Raw genomic sequence first — 20,265 nt, 5'->3', positions numbered from 1 at the left:
ACCAACAACCAACACCATCCCTACACCAGCAATCTGGCGTGCGTGCACCCCTTTTGCCTCCCCAGACCCACAGTTTGTATTTTGGGGTACAGCTGTGGATGTGCTTTTTCCCAGCACACCCACAGCCTTAAGGAGGAATTTCCAGGCCAGCCATGCCAGGAGGTAACCCCAGGGCCTTTTGAGGGGACTCTGGCAGCCCTGCATCCAGCAGGGAGCAGTCCGGGGAGGCAAAAGAAGATGGAGATGCTGGGGGTTGATCCCAGGGCCTCTTGCATGCAAAGCAAGCACTCTTCTGCTGAGCTACATCCCCTACCCTAGTGGCCTGTTGCTGCCAACCCTTGAAGCTCCATACCTGCAAGAATTTGCCAAGCCAGGATGTGGGACCAGCCCTGTTCCAATCCATGTCACAGCCCCACAGATCCCAGTGTGGTTTTGGTGTGGCTCCCGAGGGACAAGAGCTGTGAGTGCCGGGTAACTGTCTGCTCTTTTTTCCCAGCTCTCACAGGGGTCAGCAGAGTGCTGGTGCTCCTGTGGGTGCCATGGGGGCACAGTTCCAGGGCAGGACATGGGGAATTTTCCAGGACACAGTTCCTGAGGGTTGAGCTGCCTGTAGCTGTGCTGGGGTGGGAAGATGCGCTGCTGCAGGGGCCCCAGCTGCTGGGGACCCCCCTTCACACAGAAGTGCAAAGAGATGATTTGCAGACAGCAGTGAGCCTCCAGTACCGATTGTAACACATGGCTGTGCCAGAGCAGAGATTGCCCCCATCCAAATGCCCTGAGCCAGCTGAGGGGAACTGGGAGGCTGGTTCAGCCACAGCCTTTCAAATCACAGAGGGGTGGAGGGGAGCAGGAAAGGGAACCTCTGCACCCCATTATTTCCAGGTCTCATAACCCCCACACAGATCCTTCAGTCCACATAACCAGTGCTGACAGGAGCTACTCCACACAGCAATAACTACATCACGCTTCTCCTCTTTGGGAGGTATGCAGACACCTCTCAGCAAATGTGAATTAACAGCCCTGGAATGTTTTATCACACAATTCTTGAGTTTAAAACTTAGATTCCCTCCTAGGACCCGTTGGGATCTGGACTCCACCTTCACTGTGCTCATCCCAGTCTTTCCCTGAGGGCTGCTCTCCACAGCAAAAACTCAGAGTAGAGGAGGATGTAGGACAGCCAGGAGCGATGTCTGCTGGTGATGTGAGCTCAGGGTGACACATGTGGAGCCAACAGGGCTGCAGGACGCAAGTCTTGTGAGCCCTATTACCACAGGGAGCACCAGAAGGGCCAGACCAGCATGTCTATGCCTTTTAATTTGTCTGCTTCTTCCCCCTTGACTCACACATGTGGGCAGGCTATTATTTTCCTATTTTAGGGGATCTCCAGCCCTGGGGAAGAACAGGAGCCCTTGGCAGAGCCACTGCCTGTCTGGCTCCCCAGATGTGGCAGGGAGGGCACCTTGAGTCCCTGCCCTATGCCTGATCCATGGGTGTCTGGGGTGGGATATCCTCAGTGGCGGCCTCTCCTCCCTCTTATCCTGGCCAGGCAGCCACTTTCTCTCTGCTTCCTCAATTTGGAAGGTTGCTCCAAGCTCCATCCAGCCTGGCCTTGGACACATCCAGGGACTGGCCACATAAGTCCCATCTCTCTGCTTGCCATGCTTGCAGGCTCCCAGCTACAGGGGCTCTGTCTCTCACCTGGCTGGCTCCAGGTGTGTCCCAAAGTGCTCTGGCCAGCAGTGCTTGCCTCAGTGAGGAGGATGAAGGATGCTGCCTGTTGATGCAGCTCACCTCCCAGCATTGCCCTCAGCCCAGTGCCAGTCTGGAATACACCTTTCGCAACCCTGTAAAGGCACAAGTGGGGGATCTGTGTTTTCATCCTCTCCCACTGCTGTAACACACCGCAATTTTTGTCTTCTCACCTGGATGTGCAGAGAAGCTGCAGATTGACATGCTGTGTTGGCCCCCCAGTAATCCAGCCTTGCCACCAATCCCAGCCCTACCACCAGCACCACGCTGCCTGGGGCTTCCATAGTATCATAGAATATCCTGAATTGGAAGGGACCCATAAGGAGCACCAAAATCCAACTCCTGGCTCTGTACAGACATCTCAAACATCCCACCCTCTGCCTGAAAGGATTGTCCAAATGCTCCTGGAGTTCTGGCAACCTTGGGGCTTTGCCCATTCCCTGGGGAGCCTGTTCAGTGCCCCACCACCCTCTGAGGAAAGAATCTTTTCCTAATCCAGCCTAACCCTCCACAGGCAAAGTCTCCGTTACAGATGGTCCCACTCACTTGCTGTTCACAGCAATCTCCCCTTTTCCACAACAGCTCTCTGTGCTTTTTCCTCCTCAAACCATGACATCCCCTCTCCTTCCCACCTCATCAACCCTTCCACGTAGGAAGGCACGTGTCCTTCAGGAGTCTGAGGATACTGAATGACCACAGGGAGCAGGTTTCCTCCAAGATCATGAAGCAGCTGAGGGAAGATGGGAAGTGGACAGGAGTCATAAACCTCAACAGGCATGGCCAGAGGGTGGCACCTGAGCCATACTCCAGGCTCTTCTCAAAAATGCTTCTTCTGCTTTTGAATGCTATAGGTAAGCAATGCTGGGACCAAATCCCAGGACCTAGCTATTTCCCTCCATGTGCCTCCACCTGCTGAGCAATATTTTTCATGCCCGTCTTGTTAGGTAGCTCTGTGTTTCTCACTGGAGCCCTTGAATGTGCTGCCTCTACAGGAACCTGTATTTAGGGCCTGATCAGCAGGTCTGGGGGGTCCTGCCTGGGGCAAGGACTGGCTTGGGGGGGCAATATGGTGAATTCAGGACTGCTCTTGAGCTGGAAGCCAAGGAGGCACAGCTCCCAGCTGGAGTCACGGCTCCCATGGGATGCAGAGTCCCCTGGCCCTCAGGATAGGCAGTGCTGAAAGGCACCAAGGTCCTCATTTCCCCAACTGTCTGCACTAAGACACCACAATTTTCAAGTCAAATCAAGAAGCTGTGTATATTTTTGTAGACATTGGATTTTCAGGAAAAAAAAAAATCAAAATCTGTATACCCTCACCAGTGGAGTCATTCAGTGCAAAGCAACATAAAAATGTCATTATTCTGTCCACCTGCTCCCTCCTGGACTGTTCAGTGCAGCAGGCTTGAGGAAGGCAGCTGCACAAGGCCCAGAGACCCACAGCTTCCCAACAAAACTTCTGCTGGAATTTCAAAGCTTTTTGTAATTTTTAAATTCAAAATTTTGCATCCTGTCTCTGCAGACAATTGCAATAGCTGGGATAAAAATATCTGAGCAGTCCTTGGAAGAAGGACACCTCCCTTCTCCTGGTGCACTGGCTGCTGAGAAATTGCCATGTAAATTGTCTCCAAATTAGGAGCACCTCAGCAAAGGTCTCCTGGGCAATAAAACCAGTTGAGCTTGGTCAAAGGCTTTTGATGACCAATAAGCTTTCAAGCTCAGCATAATCCCTCATTATAAAGGCTCAAAACTTTATGCAAATATTCCTATTCCTCCTTCCATCAGCTGAAAAATTCTGCCTGATGATCTATGGTATCTTAAAAAGAGGCTTAACTCATTTCATTACATCTTCCAGAGACATCAGTGTCCCCTATCCATAAAGTAATTATTGTCGCTTCTTTTTCACTCTTCACTGTCACCCATTAAACACTGTGCGACCTTGGCATAGAATGCCCATCCAAAGAAGCCCATCTTCCAAAAATCCCACTTCTACCTTTTTTTCCCTGACTCCATGCCCACCTCCTTAGCTCAGCCCCCCAAAATATCACTGCAAAATGCAGGGTAAATGCCATTTTGAAATGTCAAACCTTCACATTCCTAGCTCCTTGAGGGAACAGGCTATAAATTGTACTCCTGAAGGAATTCCTCCCTGAGCAGATGCTTGCCATGGGGCAGGAGGAGAGGTTTCCAGGATAAGAAAGTTGCCTTGGGACTGGTCCCAGCAAACCACACACGTCTGTCAGCACAGGGAAGAGCTGGGCAGCAGAAACTCCCATTTAATGTAAAAACCAAACCTCCCCAGCAGCAAGATGCCTCCAGAGGATGTCACCCCTCCAGGCTCCTGAACAAGGAACAACAGAAGACACAGGCTATGATGTAGAAAGTCTTTAATAAGAAGGAGTGTGAACCAGTTCAGAGTACAAGTGTGTTTCCAGTGCTCAATAAAGAAATGGATAAACCCCACTTGGGACAAGCTGATCCCTACAAGGTGTCCCCTCGCCCCACAACCCCATGATTATCATCTGCCATCTACAGCCTGCTAGAAGCATTTATTGCCCAGCCAGCAGCAAATGCCATGTAGAACATGGAAATATAAAGACTTAGTGAGACAAAGGTGTACAGAGGCATGGTCTGGAGTGACGAGCTTGCACGGCTACCGTCCTCCTGGGGAAACTGCTGGGAAGCCCAGGGACATCTCCTTAGTCCTCTCCCCCAGTCTTGGTTGTGTGCTTCACTTGCCTTTCCTGACCACACTGCTGGCACAGGCAGGAGGAGGAGCCCACTGGAGACACCCTACAGCCTGGTGCCCAGGCACAGCAGTCCTGCCTTGCCCAGGCCCCGGGAGCCCACAGGGATGCCGCAGCAGCGCAGGTAGCTCCCGACCGCCGCCGAGGCCGTGGAGCCCACCACGGTGTTCTGTGGGAAGGAGCTGAGGATGGGCCCGGGCAGCGTGACCACGACCGTGGGTGGCTGGATGAAGGCGGTGGAGTCCCCGCAGCGGCGGAAGCAGGGCTGGTTGCAGCTGGTGGCCAGGGGCCGGGGACTGCAGGAGGAGGGCAGGCATAGGTCGTAGCAGGACATGGCTCAGCAAGGATGTGCACCTGAAAGCCAGAGCTGGGATGTAAAAGCAAGGCAGAGGTTGGTCTGTCCTTGCTGAGCCCTCACGCAATACCTCCCATAATAAGAGGTGTGGGAGAGCAAGCTAGAGGGTGAGTTTGTGTAGCAGGCACAAGGCCTGCAAGGCCTTGGCGATCAGAGGCCTGAGCTAGGAAATACCAAAGTCAGCATGACTAAGGTTTTAGAAGCCCCTCTCTTCCTCCTGTCAGACCCTGTTTATCTCCCCGTATATCCATAGGTCACTTTTCCCTTGACCCTTACTATTGGACAGTTTTCAATACCCCTGTAGGGTATAAAAACCCCTAACTCTGCCCGGTTCGGCAGAGGAGAGCTGTCACTGGACCCTTCGCGGAGACCCCAATAAAAGAACCCTGCGGAACCCACACAGCGCTGCTCCCTCTCTCTCCGCGTCTGCTGGGACGGCGGTACCGACGGCACCAGGCGAGCTAAAAGAGCTGAAATCACTAAAGAGCTGAGCTGCAAATCACTATAGCTTGCCTGGGTTGCCTGAGCCCCCCCCGCTGAGCTATCCTGGCCCTCCGTTGAGCTATCCTGGCCGGCCGGCATTCCCTGCTGGGCTTCTGCCCTGAGGGTAATAGCCCAGCCATAAGTTTGGATGTTTTAGAAGCACCAAAAGAAAGCTTCCCCCCACCTTGCTCCATAAACCACTCAGGAGAATGAGGGGAGTTGTGTTTGAGCTGCAGGTTGAGTCTGGGAAAGTTGGAGGCACCAGGTTTTGGGACCAGAGAGCAGACCCACTCCTGCTCCAAGCTGACGGGGAGACTTTGGCAAGCAAGGTGGTCACAAGATGCATGTGGTTGAAGCAAAACCCACTTAAATCAACACAACATGAACTGAGCCATCCCATCCCAAAATATAAGGGACCTTTGATGACCATCCATAAACAAGGACACATTGATCCCTGCAACCCAGGCATGTCCTGTTCTAATTTGTTTCTCTCCTTCAGCAAGGAAAATCATGCAGGTTGCAACTGATTATGTGGTTGCGGACCCTGTAAGCCCTGCATCCTACAACCCCTTGCACTCTTTATTTTAGGGCAGAAATACACCCTTCCCTGATGTCCTGTGCAGCTGGAAGGGAAGAGGGAGGGGTAGGGAAGGGAATGGAGCCTGTCTCGACTTACCCAGACGGAGGTGGCAGTGGTGGCAGCTGGAGCAGGTGGTGGGGCCAAGCACTGTCCCCACAGTTTTATAGGGTGGCCCAGCCCCCCAGGGGAGTGGGTGTGTGCCTTCAGCCTGAAACTCCCCAACAACCAGCAGTTTTCTCCTGGAAAGCTCCCCCAACTGATTAAACAGTTCCCTCTTTCATCTCTCATGTTTTTCTTCCATGTAATACTGAGTAAGATTGAAATGATTCGGGCTACAGGCATTAATTACCTTCCTTCCTAAGGCCAAGGGACATTTTAGGTCTTTATGCCACCAGGCAGGAGAGTGTTTCAGCAGAATTTAGAGCAGACGTATCCCCACCTTCCTCTCAGCACAACCAATTCAGCTCTTTGATACACCTGAGGTGAGACCAAGGATGTAAACTGAATGTAAGGAACATCCATTTGGAGTGAAATCCTCTGCCAGGAGTCTCATGGACGGCAGGAAAGCTGAGGGGCTGCAGTAGTGTGGATATGAGCAATGTGGACAGAGACCTGACCTAGCCCAGCATGAGCAATTTGTGATGTGTTTGGATGCACTTAGAGGAGTTTGGGGTTTTTTTGTTTGTTTGGGGTTTTTTGTTTTGTTTTGGGTTTTTTTTGTTTGGTTTTTTTGTTTGTTTGGTTTTTTTAGGTTTTTGTTTTTGTTTTTGTTTTTTTTTTGGGGGTTTTTTTTTTTGTTATTATTCTTCACACCTGGGGTATAAGTCATGCTTGGAAGGCACATCAGATTTAAAAAGTAAAGTGATCATGGGCTCTGAAGTCCAGCCCCACAGATGACACATACCTAAACTGGCTGATTTTTGTGCAGGGAGCTGACTTGCAAAAGCCCTTCCATCCCACTCCTTGGATAGGGTGGTAGCAGTGAGCCAGAAGGTCACAGGTGTCCTTCCTTGTGATGGGATGACATAGTCAAGACAGAGTCAATTACAGTAATTACAGGCTCTGGTGTGACACCAGGGATCTGGGATCACTCTGCTGGAAGCCTGTTATCTACTAAACATCCCAAACATCTCAACCTGCACTTAAATGTGAATCACCCTCACAGTGGGGAGAGGGAATTGCTGATGTGGTCCCAAGCAGGACCATGATGAGCCATCATGAGCTCTAGAGGCAAGGAAAGTCTGGAACAGGCTTTTCATTTCACACCAGCAGAGCCAAACTCACAGCACAAACATCTCCTGACCTGGAATAAACCCTGACAGTACTGGGCGACATGTACTATGTGTGTGTGGGGCTGTGAGCATCCTGTTAAACCCTTGTTGGGTTTGGGGGGTCATTTGAGTTCTTGAGATGACTTGGCCACAATGGATCACACTAAATGGTCCCTAGTGACTCCTCTCTGCCTGTCTTTCCAAGGTTCTGAGGCCAAACTCAGCTATTTTTTAACATCATTCTGGAAGGGGGAAAAGGAAATCAGGTTTTCTGAGGTTCAGCAGAGGACATGGGCTTCAGGGAGAAGCAACCTGGCAGCTCCTGGAGTAAGGCAGGACGCTGTGGGTTCATCATTCATAATCTCCTAAATGGTGAATTGGCAAGCAGGAAAAGATGACATTTCAGTATAAGCTTTACTGTGCTGCTTTTTGCACCACTCTTGAATAATAAATTGATTCCACAAGTGCAGTTTGGACGCACAGCCTGAGAATTAAACCCTTCTTCTACCAACCTGGTTTGTTTGGGTTTTTGTTTTCAAACAGGAAAACAGTGGGGGAAAGGGCAGATATTTGGGAGAAAAAGATTGAATTTTCCAATCTGTATTTATTTCAGGGAATGAGCACTTTCTGTTTGAGATGTGACTTTCTCTGGACAAACCTCAAACCTGAGAAAATTTCACCAAATGAAACATGTCAGATCATTTTCTTAACTTCTGCACAGATCCAGGATATGTGCCACCTCAGCCCTGCCTCTTCCTGCAGGTAAGGACACAAAAAACATGGTCCGGGATCAATAATCCATTTCCCTTCCTATCACCAGTCCCAGTAGCACTTTGCATTTTGATTTCCAATGACCCAAAGGCTGGATGTGTCCGAGACTGGCTGGAGGGTGAGAGCTTACCCCTGTCCTAAAATTTCTCCTGAAAGCCAAAGGCAGGGACACATCTTGAAGCAGCAACAGACCTACAGCATCCCATCTCCAAGGAATGTCTGCATGCAGGGCGCTCACCCAGGGCTTGCCTCCTGGCAGCAGGACAGTCAGGGACCACTTCAGATGGCTGATGGATGAGTGGGACACCCCAGTGCCAGAAGGCAGAATCTTGATGCAGCCAGACCCAGGCACAGTGCATCCTGGTTGCCTGTGTCCTTGCCAAAGCAGACTCGGGATGCTCCAGGGCCACTCTGTGCAGCCCAGGGAGCCCAGCAGGTGCCACTAGGGAGAGCCAGGCTCTGGCTGCCAGGCGCTGTCCCGAGGCTGCAGATGATCCAGTTCTACGCAGCCAAAGGATCCCTGTAATTGCCAGGTCCCTGGGTGGCCTGATGCCCCACAGCACCACTGACAGTGGCACATTCCCTTCAGGAGGACCCGTCACCACTCACCAGGACAGGGACATGTGTGTGCCAGGGCAGGGTTGAAGGGTGCCCTAAGGGAATCAGTGGGGATCCTCTCCTGGCTGCCTGTGCCCTGCAGGTCCCAGGTCCCATCCTGTGACAGCAATCCCCCTGCCATGCACTGCTATACCTCTGCACCCACCACCCCAGCCCATCTCATCATCTCCAGCTGCAGGTTGGTCTCTCTGCAGGGCTGGACCCAAACTCATGCATTTTTCCCAGGAAATCTCGTGCAGATCCCTTGCAGGGCACCTGGCTGTCCAGGCAGGGACATGCCCCTTTCCTGGGGTGGCAGGCCTGGCCAAGCACCACAGCATCTCATGGCAGTGGAATGGATGGGGCCGGTGTTTTCCTGCAGCCTGCTTATGGTTTCTGGCTCGGGAGACACTGATGGAGGGAAGCAGCTTCTCACTGGTCCCCAGGGACATCTCCCCAAGGCATGGGAAGGAAATGTAGCCACAGTGAAGGTCAAAAAGGTGTGGGCAGCTAAGCCTAAGCATCCTCACCTTGCCTTGAAGCCATGGCATTTCTTGGCCACATCCTCATCAGTGGAGAGGAGGAGAGGGGAGAAAGTGAAGGCACTGGAAAGACTGGCATGATACCTTTCCCCAGGTGCCTCAAAGCACAGAATCCCAAATGCAGGGCTTTCCTCTCTACAAGACCACTGAGATTCCAGAAGCAGTTTTACCTCTTTCCTCTTCATCTTGCCATTGGTCACGCTCTCCTGTCTCCACAAATCTCCACTGTGAGCACTGCTCCAGGCACAGGAGGGAGCTGCCAGTGCACAGCAGCTCTTCCATCCCCACAGCAAGCACCTTTGGGACACGCCAGACACAGGGCAGCTTTTTATTCCCATCAGTATCCCAGTCCTGACCTTCCCTGCCTACAGTTCACTGCTCCTGGAGAGCAGGCAATGGGATGGCAGGAGAGAGACACGCAGGTGGGCTCAGACACCCTGCTCCCCTGCCACACTGCACACAAAGGCCACATCCATCCCTGAGCCACAACGAGCAGGTTCAGGCCGCGGAGCAGCAGTCCAGGGGCAGGTGTAATGTGTATTTGACACTGCAAAGCAAAACACAAAAGGCAGAAGGATATGGGGCAAGCAGCACCAAAATACTAACTCTTAGGAAGGGGCTTGGTGGGGAAACCGACGAGGGTGGGATTCGAACCCACGCGTGCAGAGCACAATGGATTAGCAGTCCATCGCCTTAACCACTCGGCCACCTCGTCCCCGTGATTGCAGCTTCCTTTTACCAAAATTTGTTTTAGCAGATCTTTTTTTTCTTCCCCCCCCCCCCCCCCCCATGGACTGTAATAGTGGAGCTGGTCCCCCAGGGTGTCCTTTGGTGAGCAAGGCTGGGCAGGCAGAGCCCTGGCAGCCCCTGTCACAGTGGGGCAGGGAGACAAGCAAGCATTTGTGATTCGTTTGTCCCTCTCCCCGTTCCCTTCTGTGTCCATGGGGTGGCAAAGGGTAACGTGGCATTTATTGCTGCTACGAAGACATGTGCAGCAGGCATCTCCATTACGCACCCACACCCAACCCGTGTCCAGAGGGTTTTCCTACATGATTCCACACCAGCTGTGAAAAGTAATAGGGAAGATGGGAGGGGTCCAGACAGCATCTAAGATATCTCTTATTTCCCAAATTTTCTGGTTTCTGGAAATAGTTTAGCCCAATGCTCCAGTGTGAGGCGAGAAGGGAGAGGAAGCAGAAGAAAACATTTTATCCCCAGAGCAGAATCACGGGGGACAGTGAACTGGGGACTGAGGGTGCTCTGAGCCAGACAAGGACCCCCAGCAGTGCCCCCAGTTTGGGACAGGGAGGAAAACTAGTCCCTCAGGCTAAGGTACACTGGAAATTGAACCCAGGATCTCCTGTTTACTAGGCAGGTGCTTTGACCAGCTGAGCCATGGCACCCACTGGCCCTCCTGACACTGGGTGTTCCTTAAAACACCGGACCCTCTGCCCACCTCTCTGCCTACATGCTGTCCCAGGTTTGGGATTCCCCAGCTGCAAACCCCATCTCTTTTTGCTGCTGGGAACACTCCCAGTGCTGACACAAGGCCCAGCACAGGGAGCCTAACATATCCCATAAAGCACCACCAGCTGGGTTTGGCAGTCCCCAAACCCTACAGGGGCGTGCTGCCTCATCCCTCACCCTCGCAGAGCTGTTCTAGCTGCCACCTTACACTGCCCTGAGGTGACAGCCTGTCTCATCTCCCTTTCTGGCTGCTCCCCACCAGCACCAACCATCACAGAAAGACAATGGTCACCGCAAGGGACAGCGTGAGCCCCGTGGGGAAGGGACGCTGCGTGCCTCCACACTGGCCAGCACCCGGCTAAGGAGAGGGAGATGTCGGCAGGCAGCTCCTTGCTGCCTGCCTTGGGGCGCCAGGAGGCAATGGCAGGTCAGACGTGGCCACAGGCAAGGCCAGGCACTTGTTGGGGGAGGATCTGGTGAGTCTCTGGGGTGGCGGTTTGCATCAGGGCGGGGTCTGGAGAGGCAAAAGCAGGTGGAGATGCTGGGGGTTGATCCCAGGGCCTCTTGCATGCAAAGCAAGCGCTCTCCCGCTGAGCTACATCCCCCCCCCCCCGCCTCTGGCAGAGCGTGTGCCCTGGCGTTGTCCTCCCTCCGGGAAAATGCCCGTGTCTGCTGCCTTCCCCTGGCGGCCGAGGTGGGGAAAGCTGGGGAAAGGGTCTGTGCAGGCAGTGCGGGCCCCTGAGGTGTGATTGGGCTGGTGAGGGGGTTGCGAGACGGGGAATAAGTGTGGGGCAGAGCAGGGAGGTAATTTTGCAGGCGCGGAGGGCACGTAAGGGGCAAGCGTAGGTGTGGCAGGAGCGTGTGGGGCGTGTGCCGTGTCGGGCAGGGCTGCGGTGGCGAGTGCGAAGGTGAGGGCAGTGTGTTTGCAGTGCGTCGAGGTGTGGGCATGGGGAGGAGCGGGTGTGTAAAAACGAAGGGCTCGTCCGGGATTTGAACCCGGGACCTCTCGCACCCTAAGCGAGAATCATACCCCTAGACCAACGAGCCACCGTCTACGACCTTCAACCCCCCCTTCTCCCCGCCCCGCCGCCGCCCCGCTCTCGACCGGCTCGGCTCGGCTCGGCTCGGCTCGGCTCGGCTCGGCTCGGCTCGGCCCGGCCCGGCCCGGCCCGGCCCGGCCCGGCCCGGCCCCGCTCCCTGCGCACGGACCGCGCCCGCACCCCGCCGCCGCACTGCGCCATCAGCGCACACGCCACCGCCCCGCTGCCCCGCCGCCCGCACGCCTCTTCCCCCGCCCATCAGCCGCTGCCATGGCCCGCGCCTGCACTCGTGCCACACCAAATCCAACAGGGGCTCCCTGCGGACCTTCCAATCCTGCTCACAACGCTGGGCTTTTACCCAACGCCCTCATACCCCCACTGGGAGCCCCGGGAGGAGGTGACACCGGGAGCGTCATGAACAGCCACACTGCCCTAAGTCCTACCCACTCTTCTCCCTCAGGTGGGATTCCCCACGATTTGCATACTGGAGGTAGAGCATCCTGAGGATGCTGAGTATTTTACTCCTCATAACCCTCTCCCATATCCCTTGGGGAGCAGTGTATCCCGTCTCATTAGTCATAAATGACTCATTAGTCATTTATTTTAGAGTGCAAGTGGTCCTGAATTCAACTGTTGGATCAACCTGCCTATTTGGCACCCACTACCCTCCTCCTTCTGAGCTGGTCCCCCCAGCATCGATGTTCACCCAAAGAGACATCCAGAGCCCCATGAGGAAGTTAAAAAAAGGCCTCCTATGCTCTGCAGCCTCCAGGCAGGGTAGGAAAAGAGCCACAAGATTTTTATGCCTTGGGATGCCAGGACACAGCACCAGGCCTTTTCTGGAGAGCTCTGGCAGCCTCACAACCACCAGAAAAGAGAAAAGGACATGGAGAATGCTTAGGGGTTGATCTCAGCTACATCTCTCTCCCCCCGCAGCATCTTGCCACCCATCCTTTAAAGTCCATCTTTCCCACAGGGATGTACCCAGCCAGCAAGGGTCACCCTCTGCACTGGACATGGTGGGTGGCCAAAAGTAGGGGTTGTCTGGGAGTTAAATCCAGGACCTCTTGCACCCAAAGCAAGTATCATATCCCTAGACCAATGACCTGGAGTGTGCCCTTTCTGTCCCCTCCTCTACATCTCCCAGACCCTGTTGGAGATTCAGGGGCAGCCAGGGCTGCGTGTGTCCTGAGACACTGTGGGAGCGGGGAGGTGCCTCTGTGTGTGTCCACGAGATGTGAGGTGCAGCATGTGCCAGGCGCCAGCCCCTCTTTTGTCCGTCAGAGCCCGTCAGCGTGGCTTGGCGCAGTCGGAAGGGCCGTTGGTTTTTGAGTGAGCTTTTGCTGTGGGGCACGGTGCAAAGGCGATGTCCCGTGAGCGGTGTTTGTGCGGAGTGTCAGCAAATGTGGGTGTCTGTGTGGCAGGGGCTGTGCGAGGCTGGGGCGCGGCGGTGGAGGGGCAGGGGGTAAGGGGGGAGCGGAGTGAGCAGGGTGGGAAGGGTGGGAGGTGTGGAAGGGCTGTAGAGGGTTGTGGGGGTGGGTGTGCGCTGTGTCCCTGTGCAGGCGGGGCCCGGTGTGGCAGGCAGCGTGGAGGTGGAGCGTCCTTCTGTCGGGATGTGAGCGGGGGAGCGTGCGGGGTGCGGCGGGGCAGAGTGGGGGTGCGGGAGGGGCCGCGCACCGCGGCTCGTTGGTCTAGGGGTATGATTCTCGCTTAGGGTGCGAGAGGTCCCGGGTTCAAATCCCGGACGAGCCCTTCGTTTTTGGGCGCCCAGCGGCCCCCTGCCGCCCGGCTGGTCGCCCCAGCAGCGCTGGTCACCGCAAGGGACAGCGTGAGCCCCGTGGGGAAGGGACGCTGCGTGCCTCCACACTGGCCAGCACCCGGCTAAGGAGAGGGAGATGTCGGCAGGCAGCTCCTTGCTGCCTGCCTTGGGGCGCCAGGAGGCAATGGCAGGTCAGACGTGGCCACAGGCAAGGCCAGGCACTTGTTGGGGGAGGATCTGGTGAGTCTCTGGGGTGGCGGTTTGCATCAGGGCGGGGTCTGGAGAGGCAAAAGCAGGTGGAGATGCTGGGGGTTGATCCCAGGGCCTCTTGCATGCAAAGCAAGCGCTCTCCCGCTGAGCTACATCCCCCCCCCCCGTACAATAGCAAGGCCAAGTCCCCTCAACCCACTCTGCCCCCACGGCTCTGAACCCGACTGTCACAGGCAGTCTAACCTTCCCACTCCTGCTTCCAAGGAGCTTCTCCTAGTTCAAGGACAAACGTGCCCACCCAAAACACTGATCCCATAGCTGCTCTGCAGACACTGCTTCCCTCCCTCCCTGCCCTGGCTCCACCGCATCCCGAGGCAGGTGAGTGGCCAAAAGAAGGGCTCGTCCGGGAGTTGAACCCGGGACCTCTCGCACCCGAAGCGAGAATCATACCCCTAGACCAACGAGCCAGCTGCTTCAAGTTGTTCAAAACAATTTTTCTTTTAGTTCAAGTACTCACAGAGCTGCCCGGGGAGAAATGGGACCCGTGGCCGCTCTATTTGTCTCTGATAGTTGGCTACCATGGAGAGGTCACCCTTGTTCTTCCCTGGCTCTGGGGATGTCACCTGGGCATCTGTAGCAGGTTGCTCTGGAACGCCAGAGCCTGGAATGGAGGAAACAACTCAAACAATGCTGTATTTCCCAAAAAAGTGTTAAATAAAGAAAAAGAGATCATGCTGCTTTTGGTGTTGAATAAAGCTGAAACCAGCCTGAGTCATCAACCTCAAATTTAAACATCCTGATAGTGAGATGAAGATATAGTAGATCTGGTAAAATACCTGAATAAAGGAACAAAAAAGTAGTATTACTGATAACTTTATTAAAGCTGTTGAGCTGGCACAGCTGGCCTGGACATTTCTGGTTCACAATCCATCCTTTATAGTATAAAAGTCCTAAATTTGAATGTCAGGGTTTTCTGACAGATCCTTTCCTGACGTGTATGTGTGGAGATTCCCCACTGGGGTAGAGACACTCGTCAAGGTCACTCCTTAAGGCTGAGCCCAAGAGATTTGCCCCCAGTCATTGGCTCACCCATGTTTCTCTGGGTGAGAAACATCAACCTTTACTTAATAATTTGTTTTGGCAGTTTTAATCTATTTGCTTTAATATAATTGTTTCAATATTCCTTCACAGTGCACTATATTGTAATAGTTGTTATAGCACCTATATTGTGTAATAAATAATTCTGATTAAGATTTTTTTGGTCGAATCATTGTAATAAATCATATGTATTTCTGTAAGTATTAATTTTAATATTTATTTTTAATCCTGCAGGATAAAGCTGTATAAAGTTTCTACTACACTTACACAATATTTTAGAGATAAACCACTGCAAAATCTGGGGCTAAGGTTGGACCCAGCCACACCCAGGCTCCTCTCTGAAAAGTTTAGAAAGACAGGGGTTTCTCTCTGTACCTCATGATTCAATGGGAGTTTCTAAATTTCGTCTGAAGCTCACACTCTGCCCAGCACAGCATGGCTATGGACTGCACCTGCCTGGTTTTAAAATGGGGCCACGAGGAGCAGGAGGGTCAGCAGAACCTCCAGACATGGAAAGCCCAGGCAGGGGGATGTAGCTCAGCGGGAGAGCGCTTGCTTCGCATGTAAGAGGCCCTGGGTTCAACCCCCAGCATCTCCAGCTTTTTTTTCCCTCCTCAAACCCACCTCCTCCACGGGCCAGTGATGATAAACTCGCAAGTGCCTCTGGAAGGGCTCCACAAAAGTGAGGGATGCACCATGGCAGAGCTTTCCCCTGAGGCTGCAGTGGCAGCATGACCCCCACTGCCCTGACAGCTCCTTCCCAACCCAGGAGGGAACCAGCCCTGGCCATGGCTGAGCTGCATCTGTTCCCATGGGCACTGGGCAACACTGTGCTCCTGGCAGTGATGGGACCATCCCATCCCAGGGGCCACCCAGCTAGGGAGGCTGCCTGTGTCCTCTGTGCCTGCCAGTGCCTCCCCATCCTTGGCCTGACACGGCAGAGGCCATGCCTGGCCACAGATGCCCAAAAGGAGGGGTCATGCAGAAGCTGAGCCTAGAAGCCAGAAGCCCACCCAATGCTCCTTCCCAGTCCACTGCTCTCCAGGGGATCAAAATCCCGAGGGAAGGAAGGGGTCAGCCACCCTGGCACCCCACCCCATCCAGCTGTAGGTAAAACCTGTCGCTGTGAGCAGGATTCGAACCTGCGCAGGGAATCCCTATTGGATTTCAAGTCCAACGCCTTCACCCCTCGGCCATCACAGCCCACTGGTGGCTGTCACTGGGGTGATGAGAACCAGGACATTCCACTTTGCCACAGGTTATGCCATTCCCCAGCCTGGTGTGGGGCTCTGCTCAGCCCAGTACTCACACCCAGAGGGCCAGGAAAAGGGAACATGCAGGAATATTTACTGATGGCCGAAAAAATTCAGGTGCCTTGGCCACGAGACAGGCAGCACAGGGAAGCATCCTCCAAGGATGCCCACGGATACAGCAACTCTTGTAGGGGAAAAGACATGGAGATGCTGGGGGTTGATCCCAGGGCCTCTTGCATGCAAAGCAAGCGCTCTCCCGCTGAGCTACATCCCCCTGTGCAAGGCAGGGAGATGGCCTGGCTGAGTGCACACACTGCCAGCCTCGGGGGGTCCATCCTGGCCCACCCAGCCAGGAAGGGGCACCCAGCCTTCTGTGCCAGAGCCCTGGTTATGCTGCAGTCCCATGTGCCAGCCGAAGAAGTTAGGTGGGCTCATCAAGGAGCTGAACCCAGAACCTCTCACACCTTAAGTGAGAATCGTGCCCCAGATCTGTGCCTCCCAATTCTGGGAGTTGAAGAGGGTGGCTGATGTTGCCTTTTGCCCCTTGGCACAGCCTGGAACAAGGAAATCATCTTACAGTGCCCCGGAGGTGGGGCTGGCATTTAGAGGTGGCCATGGTGCATAACTTCCCTGCATTCAGTGGCCACAGGGGCAGGTAGACCATGAAGACAGTGGGGACTCTTGGGCACCACCCTGCCCTTGCACAGGGGCATGTAGCTCAGTGGGAGAGTGCTTGCTTTGCATGCAAGAGGCCCTGGGATCAACCCCCAGCATCTCCACGTTCCTTTGCCTCTCCAGACCCCGCCCTGTTGGTTGTGGGGCTGGCAGAGCCCCCCACAGACCGCCCCCAAAAGCACTGGTGCTGCCTGAGGGCATGGCAGGCCTGGGAGGCGGGGGACAGCACAGTGGGTGCCACACCCCATGCCAGCCCCTCGAGCTGCCTCAGTCATCCTGCCCAGCCCTAAGCTGCAGCGAATGGAGGGGAACAACATGAAGACCCCAGAGGGCTCTGTAGAGACAAACAGGACAGGCTCTGACCAAAGCGACAGTTCCTGTGGGAGTGAGACCCATGTCTCGTCATACATTAATGTTATGAGTAGAAAAGTTGTCCAATTTTTTTAAGTTGCAGAGTTAACAAGTTAAACCAATTGCTGTTGTTAATAACTTCATGTTGTAATCACCTGTTGTTAATAGTTTTTCTTCAATTACCTGTTAATGGTTAGAAATCAGCTCAATTGTCCCCCTGCTGCTTCCTAGAGGATGACACCTGAAGGCTGCAGGTAGCGGGGGAGGGATGACGTCAGAGCTGGTATACAAATGAGGAAGCCCTTCACCAAATCTTGCAGGAAAAAGCCTAAAACAACGTGCCAACATAGAATTAAGAGATCTAAGTATGTCTAAAGGTGAGGAACTTAATCCCGTGTCTGCTAAGAGCCTTTTTACCTCTCACCGTAACCTAAAGGAGCTCGATTAGAAAGAGGCCCTCGAATGTCAGACTGAAAAGGGGACTCTCCTATTGCTCTCGTGAGGATGGAAGCCCCAGCTCTTGCCTGCAGACCAGCGGACACAGCTGCATTCTTCCTCCTCCTCCTCCTCCGGGCCACTCCTGGGAGCAGCGGCAGTGTGGGTGCGACCCGTCGTTTCTCCCCACCTGAGCTGATTTTTTTAAATAAAGGCATTAAAAAGGAGAAAGATCTCCTGCCCTAGGGCACCTTGGCACCACTGCCCTGGGCTTGCGTGGGTGCCAGCTGGCCCGTCGGTAAAAAGAGATAACCCCAGCCGCGGGTTCCCCTGGCCCCTGAATGAGTGGCCCATGACTCCCTGCCCTACGATGCTACATATTCCTTGAGAGCAAGAAAGAAAATGAAGACGCCGTGAACACCAGGAGGGTCGACTCCCATCCACGCAAGTAAAAGCCCAGCGTTGTGAGCAGGACTGGAAGGTCCGCAGGGAGCCCCTGTTGGATTTGGAGTGGCACGGGTGCAGGCGCGGGCCATGGCAGCGGCAGCGGCTGATGGCGCGGGGGAAGAGGCGTGGGGGCAGCGGGGCCGAGCCGAGCCGAGCTGAGCCGAGCCGAGCCAGGCCAGGCCGGGCCGGGCCGGTCGAGAGCGGGGCGGGGGGGGCGGGGAGAAGGGGGGGGGGGGACGGTTGTAGGCGGCGGCTCGTTGGTCTAGGGGTATGATTCTCGCTTAGGGTGCGAGAGGTCCCGGGTTCAAATCCCGGACGAGCCCTTCGTTTTGGGCGTCACCACCCTGCTCCTGCCTAGCCGGTGCAGAGCCCGACGGGACCCGGCCATCGACTTTTACTCCTCAGGGACACCCGTAGGACTTTGAGCTTAGTGTGACACACAGAGCGTCACACGGGGTGTGCTCTGTCCCTGCAGTCCCAATCCATTGGTCCTGCAGAATGACCCTATTTTTGAGTTGACAGCGGGATGGGGATGGCATGGGAAGGGTTGTGTCTGTGGCCATGGGGCGCCCCAGCAGTGGGGCAGGTGGGGGCCCTGGCTCAGTTGGTCAAAACACCTGTCTAGTAAACAGGAGATCCTGGATTGGACTTCCGATGGTGCCTGGCAGTCTGGTTTGCCTCTCTCGTGCAAGTTCAGGTCACTGCTGGGCCTTTCCCACTGCCCCTGTTTGCCCCTCACAATGATGGCGCTGACTCAGAGCAGTTTGGGTGCACGTTTTTACTGAAAGCTTATTTCAGGGTCTGCAGGGTTCCCCACTGGACCTAATAGTTCACCAAGGTGTCCCCTCCCACCCAAGACCTGCTCCTGCCCTATGGTGCCTGCAAGCCCCACAAGCAGCAAACAGCATCTGTTTCCTGCTACCCAGCCCACATCCCACCCTCCACATTCCTATACTTGGCAAGGCTGGCTGGAGAACCTGGCAGCATCTCAGGTACCTTCCCAGGGTGCCCAGACAAATCCAATGGCCAGGATGAGCCACAGGAGAGGGCTAATCCCCACTGGGTGGGGAAAAGGGAGATGTTTGGATACCTCTCCAGGTAAGTCATCCAGAGCTACGCCCAGCATCCCGGTGCCAGCGGGGGCTCTGGGTGATGTGGGGCCAGGACACCTTCCTCTGCTCCTCTGGGCTCCCTCTTTGTACAGGATCAGATTTGCACTTTGCCTTTTGCCCTCTCTGCTGCTTTCTTTCCCCAGTTACAATGAACGGCCATAATAACCAACAACTGTGATGGGAAAAACCCTCCTATACCTTCTCTGCCTGCTCTTCCTGCAGTATCCAGGGCATCCATCCACAGTTTCACACTTTCTTTGTCCCAGTTTACTTCCCTATTACACTCTACATTTTGGAAGGTTATTGCCTGCCTGCTCAACAGACACTTTCAGCAGTAATCGCTCTTGTAAGGATTTCTAAGTGCTTTCTTCTCCATGAGTCTTCGATAAGAGACTTCCCGCCTCTCCACATCTTGGCTGGCCCTGTAGACATTACGTCAATGTAATGCCATCCCCTTCCCAAAATTTCCAGGGCACGCGTGACTTCTGATCCTGGGGAGGATGCAGATGCCAGTGTAGGCCAGGCACTTGCTGGTACCATTTCCCTTCCCGCCGCCGCCGAGTCCCCCTGTGCCGCAAGGATCCGAGCCCACCCCGAAGGTCCCCACTTCCCCCCTCGCGGCAGCAAAATTTCGACGAGGGTGGGATTCGAACCCACGCGTGCAGAGCACAATGGATTAGCAGTCCATCGCCTTAACCACTCGGCCACCTCGTCCCTCCGCGGAGGCCTGTCGCCCCCTGCCGGCCTAACGCGGTCGCCGCAGCCCCTTCCCGCCCTGTCCCGTCGGCTGTTCGGCGACTGGAGGTCTGACGGCGAAAAAGTGCTGCAGCGCCCTCTTAGCGCAGTAGGCAGCGCGTCAGTCTCATAATCTGAAGGTCCTGAGTTCGAGCCTCAGAGAGGGCAGCGTTTTGCGGTCTTCTTGGGGTCTTTTTTTTGTTTCCCCGTGGTCACCCGAGGTGGCTGCGCAGGGCGCCCGGCCCGGACAGCACCGACGCCTTCGTGCGGCCCCCGCGGCGGGCGGCTCCCACGGAGTCGGACCCTTCAAGGGCGCGGGGAGGCCGGAGGCGCGGGACGGGCGGCTCCCACGGGCGCGGGGCGGGTGGGGCAGAGGCGGAAATGGCACAGGACAGGACGAGGTGGCCGAGTGGTTAAGGCGATGGACTGCTAATCCATTGTGCTTTGCACGCGTGGGTTCGAATCCCACCCTCGTCGGGATTTTACTGCTGCCCCGGGTCTTCCATTTACAGATTAAACGATATGGGGGAGGGAGGGAGCTACACTAACACCCCCTGGGTAACAGACAGCAGCCTCCCTTCCTGCTCGAGA

The 20,265-nt window shown here is 54.9% G+C and overlaps 1 protein-coding gene and 15 non-coding genes across 16 annotated transcripts; 6 read left to right on the top strand and 10 right to left on the bottom strand.

Annotated features, from left to right (window-relative positions):
• Window positions 1–238: 238 nt before the first annotated feature.
• On the bottom strand, window positions 239–310 carry TRNAA-UGC (transfer RNA alanine (anticodon UGC)). Its single transcript has one exon. It is a non-coding gene; the product is annotated as a tRNA-Ala (tRNA).
• A 4,229-nt stretch (window positions 311–4,539) lies between these two features.
• Window positions 4,540–4,975, bottom strand: LOC135308659 (feather beta keratin-like). The gene has a single exon (XM_064433885.1). The coding sequence runs from the start codon at window positions 4,825–4,827 to the stop codon at window positions 4,540–4,542; it is 288 nt and encodes a 95-aa protein (XP_064289955.1). The 5' UTR covers window positions 4,828–4,975.
• Window positions 4,976–9,725: 4,750 nt separating this feature from the next.
• TRNAS-GCU (transfer RNA serine (anticodon GCU)) lies at window positions 9,726–9,807 on the bottom strand. The gene has a single exon. It is a non-coding gene; the product is annotated as a tRNA-Ser (tRNA).
• Window positions 9,808–11,092: 1,285 nt separating this feature from the next.
• TRNAA-UGC (transfer RNA alanine (anticodon UGC)) lies at window positions 11,093–11,164 on the bottom strand. Its single transcript has one exon. It is a non-coding gene; the product is annotated as a tRNA-Ala (tRNA).
• Window positions 11,165–11,534: 370 nt separating this feature from the next.
• Window positions 11,535–11,606, bottom strand: TRNAP-AGG (transfer RNA proline (anticodon AGG)). Its single transcript has one exon. It is a non-coding gene; the product is annotated as a tRNA-Pro (tRNA).
• Window positions 11,607–13,279: 1,673 nt separating this feature from the next.
• Window positions 13,280–13,351, top strand: TRNAP-AGG (transfer RNA proline (anticodon AGG)). Its single transcript has one exon. It is a non-coding gene; the product is annotated as a tRNA-Pro (tRNA).
• A 304-nt stretch (window positions 13,352–13,655) lies between these two features.
• On the bottom strand, window positions 13,656–13,727 carry TRNAA-UGC (transfer RNA alanine (anticodon UGC)). Its single transcript has one exon. It is a non-coding gene; the product is annotated as a tRNA-Ala (tRNA).
• Window positions 13,728–13,963: 236 nt separating this feature from the next.
• Window positions 13,964–14,035, bottom strand: TRNAP-CGG (transfer RNA proline (anticodon CGG)). The gene has a single exon. It is a non-coding gene; the product is annotated as a tRNA-Pro (tRNA).
• A 1,157-nt stretch (window positions 14,036–15,192) lies between these two features.
• TRNAA-CGC (transfer RNA alanine (anticodon CGC)) lies at window positions 15,193–15,264 on the top strand. The gene has a single exon. It is a non-coding gene; the product is annotated as a tRNA-Ala (tRNA).
• A 523-nt stretch (window positions 15,265–15,787) lies between these two features.
• TRNAS-UGA (transfer RNA serine (anticodon UGA)) lies at window positions 15,788–15,869 on the bottom strand. Its single transcript has one exon. It is a non-coding gene; the product is annotated as a tRNA-Ser (tRNA).
• A 252-nt stretch (window positions 15,870–16,121) lies between these two features.
• TRNAA-UGC (transfer RNA alanine (anticodon UGC)) lies at window positions 16,122–16,193 on the bottom strand. Its single transcript has one exon. It is a non-coding gene; the product is annotated as a tRNA-Ala (tRNA).
• Window positions 16,194–16,625: 432 nt separating this feature from the next.
• Window positions 16,626–16,698, top strand: TRNAA-UGC (transfer RNA alanine (anticodon UGC)). The gene has a single exon. It is a non-coding gene; the product is annotated as a tRNA-Ala (tRNA).
• Window positions 16,699–18,078: 1,380 nt separating this feature from the next.
• Window positions 18,079–18,150, top strand: TRNAP-AGG (transfer RNA proline (anticodon AGG)). The gene has a single exon. It is a non-coding gene; the product is annotated as a tRNA-Pro (tRNA).
• Window positions 18,151–19,571: 1,421 nt separating this feature from the next.
• On the bottom strand, window positions 19,572–19,653 carry TRNAS-GCU (transfer RNA serine (anticodon GCU)). The gene has a single exon. It is a non-coding gene; the product is annotated as a tRNA-Ser (tRNA).
• Window positions 19,654–19,769: 116 nt separating this feature from the next.
• On the top strand, window positions 19,770–19,842 carry TRNAM-CAU (transfer RNA methionine (anticodon CAU)). Its single transcript has one exon. It is a non-coding gene; the product is annotated as a tRNA-Met (tRNA).
• A 227-nt stretch (window positions 19,843–20,069) lies between these two features.
• TRNAS-GCU (transfer RNA serine (anticodon GCU)) lies at window positions 20,070–20,151 on the top strand. Its single transcript has one exon. It is a non-coding gene; the product is annotated as a tRNA-Ser (tRNA).
• The last annotated feature ends 114 nt before the right edge of the window (window positions 20,152–20,265 follow it).

The sequence above is a fragment of the Passer domesticus genome, chromosome 10, assembly GCF_036417665.1.
Source record: "Passer domesticus isolate bPasDom1 chromosome 10, bPasDom1.hap1, whole genome shotgun sequence".
NCBI classification, from domain to species: Eukaryota; Metazoa; Chordata; class Aves; order Passeriformes; family Passeridae; genus Passer; species Passer domesticus.
This window is presented reverse-complemented; position numbering and strand designations above follow the sequence as displayed.